The sequence below is a fragment of the Borostomias antarcticus genome, assembly GCF_949987555.1.
Source record: "Borostomias antarcticus genome assembly, chromosome: 8".
NCBI lineage: Eukaryota > Metazoa > Chordata > Actinopteri > Stomiiformes > Stomiidae > Borostomias > Borostomias antarcticus.
In genome coordinates, this window is record NC_140241.1 from 11,500,156 (window position 1) to 11,515,832 (window position 15,677).

General features: G+C 46.4%; 1 protein-coding gene across 1 annotated transcript; it reads left to right on the top strand.

Annotated features, from left to right (window-relative positions):
• Nucleotides 1-105: 105 nt before the first annotated feature.
• rhbg (Rh family B glycoprotein) lies at nucleotides 106-13,099 on the top strand (the record flags this gene model as incomplete). Its single annotated transcript, XM_084442463.1, has 10 exons — nucleotides 106-292; nucleotides 4,450-4,636; nucleotides 5,317-5,467; nucleotides 7,025-7,172; nucleotides 7,363-7,529; nucleotides 9,091-9,228; nucleotides 9,549-9,682; nucleotides 10,876-10,997; nucleotides 12,629-12,702; nucleotides 13,022-13,099. The coding sequence occupies 10 exons, from the start codon at nucleotides 106-108 to the stop codon at nucleotides 13,097-13,099; spliced, it is 1,386 nt and encodes a 461-aa protein (XP_084298589.1).
• Nucleotides 13,100-15,677: the final 2,578 nt, after the last annotated feature.

Sequence of the window (15,677 nt, forward strand, 5' to 3'; positions counted from 1 at the left end):
TCACCGTGTGTGTGTGTCCCTCTCTCTCTGGAGCTCAGCTGGACTCTTAACCCTTTAATCACACACCCCTAAGGCCAGAGTGCAGGGTCAGGAGACGTCTGAGCCATGGCGGAGGCATCGACCAACCTGAGGCTGAAGCTGCCCCTGGTGTGCATCATCCTGGAGATCATCCTCATCATCCTCTTTGGTACGCTGGTGCAGTACGACCACGAGACGGACGCCAAGCACTGGCATGAGGACCTGAACAACGGCTCGTCCAACTACGACAACGACTTCTACTACCGCTACCCCAGTGAGTGAGGGGGGGTACAGGCTGGGTTTGGGTGAGGGGGACAGCGGGGAGGGAGGGGGGGGGCACACACTGGGTTTGGGTGAGGGGGTTGTGGGAGAAATTGATAATCCAAACCTTAACAGTCAATAAGGAAAACTTGTGCAGAACATAAGTGTTTTCTGTTATTTATTTGACATTCATGGAGAGAGAGAGAGAGAGAGAGAAAAGTGACAGAGTTTCTCTCTGACCAGGGCAGTCCCGGTCAGATACTGTAAACCATTAGACAAAATCAGACATAACTCATCCCTGACTGCAATGCAAACACAGGCAAAAGCAGTATATTTTCTATAACTTCTGCAGGGGGCAGAGCTGCAGGTTGGGAACGTGTGTGTGTGTGTGTGTGTGTGTGTGTGCGCGCGCACGTGTGTGGGTCTAAAGCGTTGCTACAGGGTCAAATGGTTTTCCTTCGTCTCAAGGGTAAGGGTCAGAGCGGAGGCGGGGCTAATGTGACCCCAGCTACTGGAAGGGTGAGAGAACTCAACATCCTCTCTGTGTTCAGGGGGTGCTGGGTGTGGTGGGGCAGTGGGGGGGGGGGGAGGGGGGGGGGGGGTTGAATTGATACCTGCCCCTTTGGCGAATGAATGACACAACCCCTGACTGAACTGTCTGACTGTCGGCCTCGTCAATACGACTCACAACACAACGTCTCTCTGTGAGTTATGGATGGTGAGGCATGGCTGTGCTCATCCATCACTGGCCTCAGTGTAGAATATCACATTACAGTGAGATGTGATTCTCCAGATCATTTCTCTTTTGACCTATTTCACAGTTGTAATGTTCTGTAACGTCAGGTACTACATTCTCCAGATGTTATGCCTCCTATCCTGGCATGCTGACCGTATCTGCTGGTTGTCTGCCTCAGTGACGTCTTCTACAGGATACGCGCTAGCATGTTGAATAACTCCTTATGAACTGTTCTTTTTGTTGCACCAGTTTAAAATGCAATGTTTCAGTCAAGCTGCTTCGCTAACGGAAGAGAGTGTGTCATACTGCTGCAAGTAGCAGGACAGCAAACAGTTAAACTGTTCTAATGAGATGAGTTTGCTTGTCAAATTTGTGGGGGAGCCCGTTTTAGGATGTGACATTGTCATTTTCCAGTCCACTGACGCCCTCGGTGATAATACCATCCTTGTTAACGGTTTCATGGATTGATTGGCAGAGTTGTCTGTGCCCTCATTTTGTGTTTTGACTGTATTATATTGTATTCCCACTAAGCAGGTATGATTATTTTCTACAACTCGCAAGAATGACTCGTTTTTTTCAGACACACACCTGAATATGAAGAACATGATCAATTAAGATTATAGACAAGTGTTGATAGCTGCTTGTCAAGGGAGAGGGGATTGAGAGCTGTGGAATCACATCCCTTTATCTGTTCACATCTGTCCAGTGCTCTCATGAATCCATTAATACTTTCAGTTAATTTAATAATTTAAATGTAATACTAACAGTTCAGTTTTAGGTCCATGATATTCTCTCCTAGCCTAGGATGTGAGTGTCTTACAGACCAGGAACAGAAGACTTATATTTGTTCTATATTGAATCAGACCAGAAGGGGAAACAACATTTAAGCTATCTTCTCTTGACCTGGTCACATATACTGTAGATGAAGGGAGTGTTAGAATATAGGATATGTGTGTGTGTGTGTGTGTGTGTGTGTGTGTGTGTGTGTGTGTGTGTGTGTGTGTGTGTGTGTGTGTGCGTGTGTGCGTGCGTGCGTGCGTGCGTGCGTGTGTGAGGGGGTCTACCTGTCATTAGACAACCCAAGGCTGTTCTAGAGCTGCGTGGTGTGTCTGACAGGCAGTAGTGTGAGTGACTGGAGCAGCCTAGGGCAGGCAGACAGACAGGCAGCAGGCAGACAGACAGGCAGCAGAGTGAGTGACTGGAGCAGCCTAGGGCAGGCAGACAGACAGGCAGTAGTGTGAGTGACTGGAGCAGCCTAGGGCAGGCACACTGACAGGCAGCAGTGTGAGATCTATGCAGATATGGACATGGGAATGTGAGATCTATGCAGATATGGACATGGGAATGTGAGATGTGTCCATATGTGGACATGTGAATGTGAGATGTGTCCATATATGGACATGTGAATGTGAGATGTGTCCATATATGGACATGGGAATGTGAGATGTGTCCATATATGGACATGGGAATGTGAGATGTGTCCATATGTGGACATGTGAATGTGAGATGTGTCCATATATGGACATGTGAATGTGAGATGTGTCCATATATGGACATGGGAATGTGAGATGTGTCCATATATGGACATGGGGATGTGAGATGTGTCCATATATGGACATGGGAATGTGAGATGTGACCATATATGGACATGGGAATGTGAGATGTGTCCATATATGGACATGGGAATGTAAGATGTGACCATATATGGACATGTGAATGTGGGTGAGGAGTGTCTCAGATTCCACCCAACGCTTCATTAGTAAAGAGAGAGAGAGAGAGAGAGAGAGAGAGCACTGGTTATAGCAGGATGTCAGCAGGATGTGTGGTCTGTTAGATAGATAGATAGATAGATAGATAGATAGATAGATAGATAGATAGATAGATAGATAGATGCCAGCAAAGCTTGTCATCTGGTAAATTATTGAATTCATACACCATAAGTGTCAGATGGTACAAAACCTGCACAGCTGCACATTATTACATCATAAAACAGACTCTCAGCTGACTGATTGCATGTGAACTTGCCAGGCCTTGTTCAGAATCGTTTTATTTACCTGTTTAGTGATACTTCTTGTCTGGCACAGTGGACCTAACATGCTGCTCTATACACACCCACCTCGACCTCGCGACCCCGCAGGCAGACTCAAGCAAACATTAACCACACTCACAGCACTAATAGTATTTCTACTGAGGTGGGGGACCTGCCCTGAGTTTACTGAGGTCACACTTCACACTTTGAAGCAGAGTTGGCTTTTGTGACTGAACTTGCTGTATACTAACTCACACTGATTGAAAGTAAAACCTATTCAAGGTTAGGTCAATAAAGTACTATTTTTACAGTCGGGAGTAAAGGTCAGTTTAATAGCTTCAAATAATATTTAACCTGACACCCTTTCTATCACATGAGGAAGTCCTACAAATTAAATGTGCACACACCCCAGACAAACACACACACACACACACACACACACATGACACACAGAAACACGTTGTGTATACTGCACGTTATATTGTGTGCACATGCTCATGAACCCACCTGCGTGCAAAAACATGCATAAAATTTTTTACGCTCACACACCTGACTTTGCTTCTATAAGCAAGATCATGCAGCTTGTGACTTCAAATGAGTAGGTTAATATATGAATATGAATGAGTAGGTGAGTATATGAATATGAATGAGTAGGTGAATATATGAATATGAATGAAGGTGAACAATCAAAGCGTTATACTCAAAAACTTGATATCTACTAGTGACTGATCTACTCTTGACAAAGAATTGCTGATAGAAAATATAACCTGTTAATGGAATATATTATTCTTAAAATTAAAAATCTTGATGCATAAAAGTCAGATTTGAAATGGGTATGTAGCATTTTGGAATTAAAAGGCATCACTGTTACTCCGGTAGACTGACCAGGAAGGGGGCGGGGCTACATGTATCTGGGCAACTGGGCCAATGGGAACACTGGCGCTGGTGCCGTGGCGACCGGTGGCCATGGTGACGGCACAGAGCAATAATATCGGCGGTGTGGTCGGGAGGAGAGGATGAATGTCTTCCTGGGGTGCAGATGTTTGCGGGGTTAACAAGAAGCTGCAGGAGCTCTCAACAGGGTGGACATTGGCTAACAGGGTGGACGTTGGCTAACAGAGTGGATATCGGCTAACAGGATAGATGTTGGCTAACAGGGAGGACTTTGGCTAACAGGGTGGATGTCGACTAACAGGGTGGACGTCAGCTAACAGGGTGGACATTGGCTAACAGGGAGGACGTCGGCTAACAGGGTGGGAATGAATGAATACACTGTTTTACCTGAGTCAGGTTTTGAATACCCGCAACATTATTTAACCAGTGATTTCAATACAAAAGTCTTCTGGACTGCCATTAGCTGAGTTTAATCTCCTGTGTCCGTGCGTGTGTGTGTGTGTGTGTGCAGGTTTCCAGGATGTGCATGTGATGATCTTCATCGGGTTCGGGTTCCTGATGACCTTCCTGCAGCGCTACGGGTTCAGCAGTGTGGGCTTCAACTTCCTGATCGCCGCCTTCGCCCTGCAGTGGGCCACGCTGATGCAGGGCTTCTTCCACGGCATGCACGGAGGAAAGATCCACATCGGGGTGGAGAGGTGGGCACTTCACACACACGCACTTCACACACACACACACGCACACACACACACATGCATGCACGCATACACAATTACACACACGCACATGCATGCACACACACACACACACACACACACATGCATGCACAAACACACGTGCACACACATACATACACGCACACACACCATTTCTTTACCCCTTAACAAAGCATATTCCAAGGCCAAAATAATCTGCAATGCCCTTTTGTGCACTTACTGTACAAACTGTACTGTACATGTACAGATGACTGGATTCATGAGATGGTGTTCATTCATTCATACATTCATGTTCACATATGATCACATCAACACGTACTCATGATGGCATGCCCATTAATCTATCTCTGTAGTTTAATCCTGCCATTAAACATGAGTTCTCTTGCACTTTGGCTTCAGCACTAGATTAAGCTCTTAGTCACTTGTTTAGAAAGGAGATGCACTTGTGACCTCTGGTGAGTAGTGGTACACTAACTACCTACTGTACATTAAATGCAATTATTGTATTATTGCGTGTCCCTCTAATCTTCCCTCCTATCTCTCCTCTCCTCTCCTCTCCTCTCCTCTCCTCTCCTCTCCTCTCCTCTCCTCTCCTCTCCTCTCCTCTCCTCTCCTCTCCTCTCCTCCTCCTCCTCCTCCTCCTCCTCTCCTCTCCTCTCCAGCATGATCAATGCAGACTTCTGTACTGGGTCGGTGCTCATCTCGTTCGGGGCAGTCCTAGGGAAGACCAGCCCTGTGCAGCTGCTGGTCATGGCTGTGTTTGAGGTCACCCTCTTCGCCGTCAACGAGTTCATCCTGCTCACCGCCCTGGGTGTAAGTGTGTGTTAGTATGCAATGTATTTCAAAAGCATAAACTTCAAGGAGGCCAAAACTGTCAAATCAACAATTTATTGAGCATGTCTAACACAGGGGCCGAATCTCTAGGCAATACTGAATTCTTACAGAAGGGCCGCAGCTTTTAAACTGGCTTCAGGCCAGGAATCACATGACAAACAAATTTGCATACAAGGAATGTTCATTAACATCAGATATGGTCAACTAGTCTTCTGAATGATCTTTGCATCAGCTGAGCTCTGCCCCCCTTCGGACACAGGGGCTGCTGAGTTCTTCCTGGGATCATGTTACAAACTGTAATCTACTTCAAACTACTACTTCAGAGGTGACCGTTTGCTATCTGTTGACTCAGGGACAAAGGCCATCTGTTATAACTCACATGTTAAACTCCTTAGATTAACACAGTTCCAACTAAAGTGAAGTTTATTCATTATTCTAATAAAATAATACTACATGAGAGTAATACAGATTGATGTAATACAGTATAAAAATATACTACAAGTACAGTACTGTGTGTGTGTGCATGTGCATGCGTACATGCGTTTTATTATGGTCAGGATCCTACTCTTGTTATCTTGTACCACCCAGCACATGTATGCTTTTGTGTCATCAAGGCGCACATGGAACTCAGTGCAGTGACCTCAACTGTGCTGTAACCCTGCTGATTAGCCCCGCCCCCTTCCTGGAGGTCAGCCTACCGGAGTGACCGTGATGCCTTTCATTCCAAAATACATACCCGTTTCAAAACGGACTTTTATGCATCAAGATTTTAAATTTTAAGAATAAACTAGAAAGTACATTTCCTGGAGAAAATGTGAGGTGGGCTAGCTGCTGCAGCTGTATCTAACAGCTACTGCTAGAACTACTAAGGACCGGGCAATCTCCATGCACCCACCGGCGAAGACCATAATAATAATAAGAAAGAAAGAAAGAAAGAAAGAAAGAAAGAAAGAAAGAAAGAAAGAAAGAAAGAAAGAAAGAAAGAAAGAAAGAAAGAAAGAAAGAAAGAAAGAAATAGTGGGAATATCACAAGTTGGGCTAGCTTTTACAAGCTAGCCCACCTAATAAAGAAAGAAAGAAATAGTGGGAATATCACAAGTTGTGCTAGCTTTTACAAGCTAGCCCACCTAAATATTCCATGAACTGGTTATATTTTCTACCAATGCTTTGTCAAGAGTAGATCAGTCAATAGTAGATAACTCTTGAAGTCCTCAGCCAATAATGCTGTAACGGCATGTCGCAACTACAGACCATGAGTAACTACGCCACAAAGACTCACCCATAGGTGGCGCTATAATAAGCACTTTAGTGTACAATGCTGTCATGTCTGCCCCGATTGACGAGTATAACACTTTGATTGTTCACCTTCATTCATATATTCACCAACTCCACTCTTCAGGGGACACTCTGGCAGCATGGTACCCTGGTACCAGCCCTGAGTAGAGGTGTGTCTGGTGAGTTACTCTGTAGGGGACATCTTGGTACCCTGGTACCAGACCCTGATTAGAGGTGTGTCCCTCTGTGTCCCCTCCCCAGGCCAAGGACGCCGGCGGCTCCATGACCATCCACACCTTCGGTGCGTACTTCGGCCTGATGGTGGCGCGCGTCCTCTACCGGCCCTCGCTGGACAAGAGCAAAGAGAGGAACGGCTCCGTCTACCACTCTGACCTCTTCGCCATGATCGGTGAGCCACGCCCCCCTCTGGCCCCGCACTAGGCATCGTCTACCTGTGGATGTTCTAACGCTTGTGTGTGTGTGTGTGTGTTTGTGTGCGTTTGTGTGTGTGTGTGTGTGTGTGCGTGTGTGTGTGTGTGTGTGTGTGTGTGTGTGTGCGCGTGTGTGTGTGCGTGTGTGTGTGCGTGTGTGTGTCCTAGGCACCCTCTATCTGTGGATGTTCTGGCCCAGCTTCAACTCAGCGGTGACGGCCCATGGGGACGACCAGCACCGCACCGCCATGAACACCTACTACTCGCTGGCCGCCTGCACCCTGGCCACCTACGGGCTCTCCGCCCTGGTCAGCCCTGAGGGCAAGCTGGACATGGTGAGGCCAGGCGGTGGGGTCACCAGGACAGCGTAGGCAGGGCCGGCTCTAGATGCTCTATAACGTCTTCCAAGGCCAGAGATCACAGCTGTGGTGAAAAATCGCCGATGAACACGGTGAAACCCGTTAGAGTACGAGACTAGATGCTGTAAAGGGATTTATTGAGAGGTCTCTATTAAGAGGTCTCTATTGAGAGGTCTCTATTGAGAGTTCTCTATTAAGAGGTCTCTATTGAGAGGTCTCTATTAAGAGGTCTCTATTGAGAGGTCTCTATTGAGAGGTCTCTATTGAGAGGTTTATTGATTCTGCTAAATGACGACTCTGGGACTACAGAAAGACTTGTCATGTTAATGCCGGCAACTTGAATCTATTTTTTTGGAATGAAACATGGAATGAAATTTTTTGCCTCTCGATTGGCAAAAGCCATTCGCCACAACAAATATCCTTGCTCATCCAGAAATATGAAATATGTCAAAAGAGATCCTTATCTAGATTTAATACCTGCCCCAAAGCTTTCCCACAAGATATCATCTCTAAATTGGAAACCTTTCAAAAATGGCTCAACATCACCCTCTAGCCTACAGTAGTAGTAGACTACAGTAACAGTTAGATATGTCATACAATCGAATAAAATCGAATTGCTACTGTACATGGTAAATGGAATGCACTTATATAGTGCTTTTATCTAAAGCCCTTTGCAATGAAGGCCTCTCATTCACTCATTCACACACCGATGGCGGCAGCTGACATGCAAAGTGCTAGCCTGCTCATTGGGAGCAATTTGAGGACATGTGGACAGGAGGAGCCGGGATTCGAACTGCTGACTCTACGATCGTTGGACGATCCACACTACCTCCTGAGCTTCAGCTACCCCCACATCCGTTGTGGGTCTCACAGTAGCCCATGGTGTCTCCGGTACCCTTATGCGTGATGATCCGATCTTAGATAGCAATCAAGTTGGAGTGACGTTGTCAACATAGTGGAGGGAGTGGAGGAAAACAGCCAATCACCTGACCTGCTGATAGAGCTGGCCGTCCAATCAGAAGAGGATATCTGCTGATTTCTACAGCTGGGATACTGCAGGCCAACAACGGCCAAGACGGTTCTAAGCAGCTTTAGATTGTTTGTAGTCTTGAAGAGGTATCTTTTGAGGACGTCTTGGGGACCGAGAAGGCAGTTTCAAAACAAACATTCCAAACAAACATGGTTGGTGTTGTTGTTCATGAACACAAACTGAGTAGCATGTTAGCATAGCACAGGATTAGTGAATTAATCCAACACTGTCACTGGCACACTTCCACAGCGTGACGACAATGGCAAAACATCACACCAGCAGCCGTTGTTTGATGAGCAGTAAATGAAAGAATATACAGTAGCCTACATATTACTTTGGTTGGTAATATTCTTTGGCACACTTCTGAACTGTTTATATTTGATATGGTTGTTTTCCAAACAGTAGGCTAACCTAGGGTCTCTCTCAACAATCAGATCATGATAATGTGTTGGCGCTGATAATCCACCATTTTGAATAACGGCGCCGGTCGCCGCTCCGCCTCTCCAGGTGCACATCCAGAACGCCGCGCTGGCCGGCGGGGTCGCCGTGGGAACCGCCGGGGAGATGATGCTGACTCCGGCCGGCTCCATGATCGTGGGCTTCCTGGCGGGAACCATCTCCGTCCTGGGCTTCAAGTACCTCTCGGTGAGGGCAGCGGCGCTGCGCCGGTTAAACTCTCTCCTCCCGCGTTAAACACAGTCGAACCTCTAGCCCCCCCCCCCCCCCGAGCACAGGGGCAAGAGAGGGTGGAAGAAATATCCAAGTGATATGCCAAGAGATACTATTCACAAACCCATGCACCTTTCAGCATGACTGCTAGAACACCTAGAGTACACACACACACACACACACATGCACACACACACGCACACACACACATGCACACACACACGCAGGCAAGCAGGCGGGCTGCGTCCGTATCCCTCTCACATCTGTAAGGCCGTCCCTCCTCCCTCCTCTCCCAGCCCGTCCTGGAGGAGAAGCTGAAGATCCAGGACACGTGTGGCGTCCACAACCTGCACGGCATGCCCGGCGTCCTGGGGGCCATCGTCGGGGCTGTCACGGCCGCTCTGGCCACCAAGGACGTCTACGGAGATGGGTGAGTGGGGCCTGGTGGTGCTGGTGAGCAGGGCCTGGTGGTGCTGGTGAGCAGGGCCTGGTGGTGCTGGTGAGCGGGGCCTGGTGGTGCTGGTGAGGGGGGCCTGGTAGTGCTGGTGAGCAGGGCCTGGTGGTGCTGGTGAGGGGGGCCTGGTGGTGCTGGTGAGGGGGGCCTGGTGGTGCTGGTGAGCAGGGTCTGGTGGTGCTGGTAAGGGGGGCCTGGTGGTGCTGGTGAGGGGGGCCTGGTGGTGCTGGTGAGGGGGGCCTGGTAGTGCTGGTGAGCAGGGCCTGGTGGTGCTGGTGAGGGGGGCCTGGTGGTGCTGGTGAGGGGGGCCTGGTGGTGCTGGTGAGCGGGGCCTGGTGGTGCTGGTGAGCGGGGCCTGGTGGTGCTGGTGAGCTGGGTCTGGTGGTGCTGGTGAGCCAGGCCTGGTGGTGCTGGTGAGCTGGGCCTGGTGGTGCTGGTGAGCAGGGCCTGGTGGTGCTGGAGGAAGCTCTCGAGACATGGAAGAGTCACTTCCTGTTCCACATAGCTTTAAAACTGCTTGTTGTGCCGTTATCATCTATTTCCCAGGAAGCAAATTACAAGTTGCTTTAGTTAAGAGCTAAATTACCTGGGGAATGTAATATGAGACAGCCATGCTGCTATTCAAACTCTGCTTACAGTGACTGTGGTCCGTCCAGATTTTCAACTTATTCCTTCTGACACATGCAGGCGATTTAATTAAAAGTCGAGTTAGTCCTCCCCCTACTGGCGACAGGCTGGATTTGAATCAATTATAGGAACTGCTCCCCAGTTCAGCCAAAAAGGAAAATATAAGAAGCACAGTCAACATTGACCTGTCCGTGCCGTGGCGGACTCCTCCTCTCCTCTCCGCCTCTCCTCCTCTCCTCCTCTGCAGGATGGAGGACATGTAACGAGCAAGATGAACTTCGACAGACAGACAGACAGACAGACAGACAGACAGACAGACAGACAGACAGACAGATAGATAGATAGATAGATAGGTAGATAGATAGATAGATAGATAGACAGACAGACAGATAGATAGATAGATAGATAGATAGATAGATAGATAGATAGATAGATAGATAGATAGATAGATAGATAGATAGATAGATAGATAGATAGATAGATAGATAGATAGATAGATAGATAGATATGGCTGACTCCTCTCTCCCTCTGTGCTCTTGCAGGATGGTGGACGTGTTCCCTAACGTGCACAGCGGCGATGTGGAGGCCTCGTTCCAGGGCGTGATCCAGGCCATCTCCCTGGCCGTCACCCTGGGCATCGCCCTGCTGGGCGGGCTCATCGTAGGTAGGTGGACACCCTGGGCATCGCCCTGCTGGGCGGGCTCATTGTAGGTAGGTGGACACCCTGGTCAGCGTCAGTCTGGGATGAAGTTAGTACTGTAGAAAGGTTGGGTCAGGGTCAGTTTGTAATAATTATAATAATAATACTAATAATAATAATAATAATTGTTATTATTGTTATTATTGTTATTTTATTATAATTAATAATACTAATAATATTATTAAAGACGCAAGTGGCTATACGAGGTCACGCTTCAAGCGACCACACTGCAATGAGCACGCGCAGCAACGCATGAGCGCAGCAACGAGCCCATCAACAGGCCATACTATTACAGCACATTTGAGTTATAACATATTAAATTATATTATTACATTATAATAATGTACTCCCATCCCGCCTGCACCCCCACCACCAGCGCGTGTAGCTATTGACCATGTAAGTACTAGAGTCATGCAAATGCTTCGACGTTGTGTAACATGGTAGTGTCTTCTTTGTATCCAGTGAGTTTAATCTCCCTAGATTATTGTTGTACAAAATTATAAGAGCTTGAAATTTGTGGCCCAATTTTTTTTTAATGGAATTTTTGAATGCCAGTTTCTCCGCCATCTTGGATTGGATTTCATAGCTGTTAACACCCAATAGGGAGACATGCATCCTAAACATACCAGTGAAATTGCAGACCAATCAGACTTATGGTTTATGAGAAAAAGCTTTCTGTAGGTTTTGCCAAATTTTCAACCTGCAGCCAAATCCATCCTGGCCATCATGGATCCAAATTGCAAATTTGTTCCACATGAGGGATGACGTAAGTGTACCAGTTTTCATACATTTTTGTCTAACAGCGTGGAAAAGCCAGCACATTGAAATTTGCTTTTTGATTCATTGACTGTAGCGCCACCTATGGTCGAATTTGCAAATTCTTCGACAGTGCAACATGGTAGTGCCCTCTTCGTGTCCAGAGAGTTTAATGTCCCTAGATTATTGTTGTTCAAAATTATAAACGCTTGAACTTTGTGGCCCAATTTTTTTTTTTTTTTAAGTGTCAGTTTCTCCGCCATCTTGGATTGGATCTCTTAGCCGTGAAAACCCTATAGGGAAACATGCACTCTTAACATACATATTAAATTTCAGACCGATCAGACTAACTGTTTATGAGAATGAACTTTTTGTAGGTTTTGCCAAATTTTCAACCTGCAGCCACATCCATCAAGGTGGAGATCATAGGTCCTATGGCAAAGTTGTTCCTCGTGAGGAATGATGGAAATCTACCAAGTTTCATACATTTTCGTCAATCAGGGCGGACATGGCAGCATTGTACGCTAAATTGCTTATTATAGCGCCACCTGGGTGAGTCTTTGTGGCGTAGTTACTCATGGTCTGTAGTTGCGACATGCCGAGTTACAGCATTTTTGGTTGAGTACTTCAAGAGTTATTCGAGGGCGTCACGGAAAATAATAAGAATACCAACAATTATAATAAGGTTCTACGCACCTTCAGTGCTTGACCCCTAATAATACTAATGATAAGCAAGAGGCTGTGTAAGAAACTAGGGTTGAGTAGATTTAAATCTATCTATCTATCTATCTCTCTCTCTCTCTCTCTCTCTCTCTCTCTCTCCCTCTCTCTCTATCTAGGGTTCATCCTGAAGCTGCCCATCTATGGCGCCCCCCCAGACACCATCTGCTTCGAGGACGGTATCTACTGGGAGGTAAGGTCAAAGTTCAATGTTTTAACTCCCTCACTTCTGGGTTAGTTGGGCCTTTACATCCATTGTAGCTTCAGTCAGTGATGGCAAATAAGTGATCCTTACCAAGTTATAATGATGCATGGAGTACCACATGCTGGCCACAAGATGGCACACTTGCAATGCTAAACAAACCCCTCTGACTGCTTGTGCAGCACCCTCATGGGAAACCACCAGGTGGCGCAGGTTCCCACCGATGGCGCGTTTGAAATGTGAGGCATTTGGTGAAATTAGCCAGTCATGGTTTAAATGTAAACACATTTGTGTTCTTTCTTCCTCTCAGCTTCCAGGAGAGGAGAGCGAGCACGGCGAGCTGACCGCTGTCAAGGCAGAACCAGAAGAAGAGAAACTCAACATTTAAACATACAACACACACATACACACGCACATACACACACACACACACGCACACACATACACACACTCTCTTACACTCTCTATCTAACTCAGTTTCAATATCCCAGCACTTGAACTCCACTCACTGCATGTTGTGCAGCCAGGATAAATCTACAGCACATGAAGCTCACAAATGCCTTTTCCTTTTAAAGTCCAGGTTAACCCAATTCAATTTTTTGTTATGAGCTTCACACACCACAAGAAAACATGTCATTAACCACCCAGCCAAATCTGAGTGATTAAAAATGTCGCTAAGTATATAAAATAAGGCTTCAAAATCGGTTAAAAAGCAGCATTCTCTGGTCTGAGACTGTGGGGGCGTGTCTGCTGAAGGCACCAAAGCCACACCCAATTGCGTGGGGAGGGGGTGTGGAGGGAAGAACCTGTCAAATAGTACCGTTCTCTGGTCTGCATATTGTCTCACTGGCACGCCGTCTCTTTTGTGGTAGGAAGGCACAGCTTTGTGAAAACAGAGAGGAGTTGAAATTACACTTGTCTAATGAGTCAAACGCACATATGCTTCCTCCTAACCTACCTCCTGACAAACAACACAGGTAAAACTGTAGCTACTCTATACCAACGCGCCAGTGTTACTGCCCTTAGATGCAAAATACAAAAACAGGCAACGAGGAATGTATGAGTCTGTCCCTATTTTCTCCCTGCCACCTCCGGACTCATTTCTATCCCTCCCAGGCGATCCTGTCGTCCCTTGGGATCAATGGAAAAAGTTGTTTAAAATGTACCTTTTAGTCACTGGCTTGAACAGCGCTGATAGCGCGAAGAAGCGTACACTACCGGAGTTGATAATGGGGACAGACTCTCGTTGGCAATGTTATGTGTGAGAATAACGAGCACTCGGCTTCAAATTTCCTGCAACATATCCAACAGAACTGGAATGTTCAGCCAGTAGCCGCCGAGCACCGCTTCACTGGGAGAGGGTGCGTCTTTCTCCAGCTGCAGCTGGTCTACCTAATCATCCCCCTCGCTCCGGTCTCCCGCTGGAGAAGTATACTGTAACCATTACCGGTGAACCCATACGCACATCAGGTGCCACAAATATGGCAGGCAGTTTCTGTATAGTTAACGCTTATAGTCATAATATATCATCCGTAACGTTATTTGGTGGGTGGTCGCCTGGTCGGTGCTGCTAGCTATGTTAGCTAGACTAAGGTTATATACACACTCCCATCTGCAACAAACTACATAGCTAATGTTAGCTATAATTCCTCCTAAGATTACATATAATTCATCATAGCTGACATTACCACATACATGTCAAGACACATATTTTGTAGATTAACGTAGCAGTGTATTTTCCTATTGCTTAGGTTACCTAGCTAACGTTATAACGTTAATTAGCTATAAGCATACAAGGCAGCGGTGTCGGCACCAAAGGTTGACGCGACAGGAGGAGAATGGAGACCGGGGAGAGAGACGGTTGGCTCCGCCGAATTCACCAGGACCAGTCGTGAATCCGTGAAACCCAAAAGCCTCATATTATAATTGCAGAAGCTTTCGGGAGTGAAATGTTTGCTGCAGAGGCGGGCGCTAGCGGTGACAGACTCCTCTGTAACACCATGGCTCTTCAAAAATGCTAACCATTTGCTTCTCATTTCAGCTTTACTCGGGAGTTGAAAGAAGGAGACCTTATCATCCCATTCCTGCTGGAGGCAGGGAGCATTGCTAACTAAGAAAAACTATCTAATTCTAGACTGCTGGTTAAAACTAGCTAATTCTAGACTCAAGATTGAGCAGGAGAACCGAAGATTCAAATCCGTTCTAGCTTTATATAGTGTTAGGGCGGGGATATGCTAAGAACACCGCTCTACGTCAACAAGTACCGTTTTAAGCCCGCCCAGAAATTCCAGAAATCAAAACTGGTCAAAAACACAAAACTGGTCTAACTTCACAATTCAGTACTACACATGGTTCATCCCATTTTTACATGTTATCAGCAATGCATCACTAACACATAGAATGTGTTTTCAAGCAAATCTCTGATTTTGGTTAACTGGGACTTTAATAATCACCGCTGCAAATACACACTCCACCATGTTCACATGTTAAGTTGGTATCGGTCAACAGAATGCTAGTGTGTCTTATTAAAACGTTAAACCACTCCAGAGGCCACTATAGCAAGTGCCTTTCGTGGTCTCTTTGCATAGGAAATGACTTTAGGCCGCATATTATGCATCATCCATATTATGAACTGTTCTCTGTCACGATGGAGCCTTGACAGTGCTTTTCAATACCTCCTGGGAATGGCTTATGAAGCTATGAATACCCGTTACTGTGGGGAAAGACCGGCCTAACCTGTTTGATGATGATGTTAAAAATATCTTCAGATCATGTTACGTGGCATTAATTGTGTTTTTTTTACGTTTTAAAAAAATCAGTGTTCATCAATTGATAAGAGAATTAAGTGGCATGTTTTGCAAAATTGACGTCCTAACCAAAGAATCGTCCCTAGTAGCCATCAACTTGCATGTGGAAAACGTAGATAGGCTAATTATTATTCCAATAAATTACTTTTGTAGATGTAT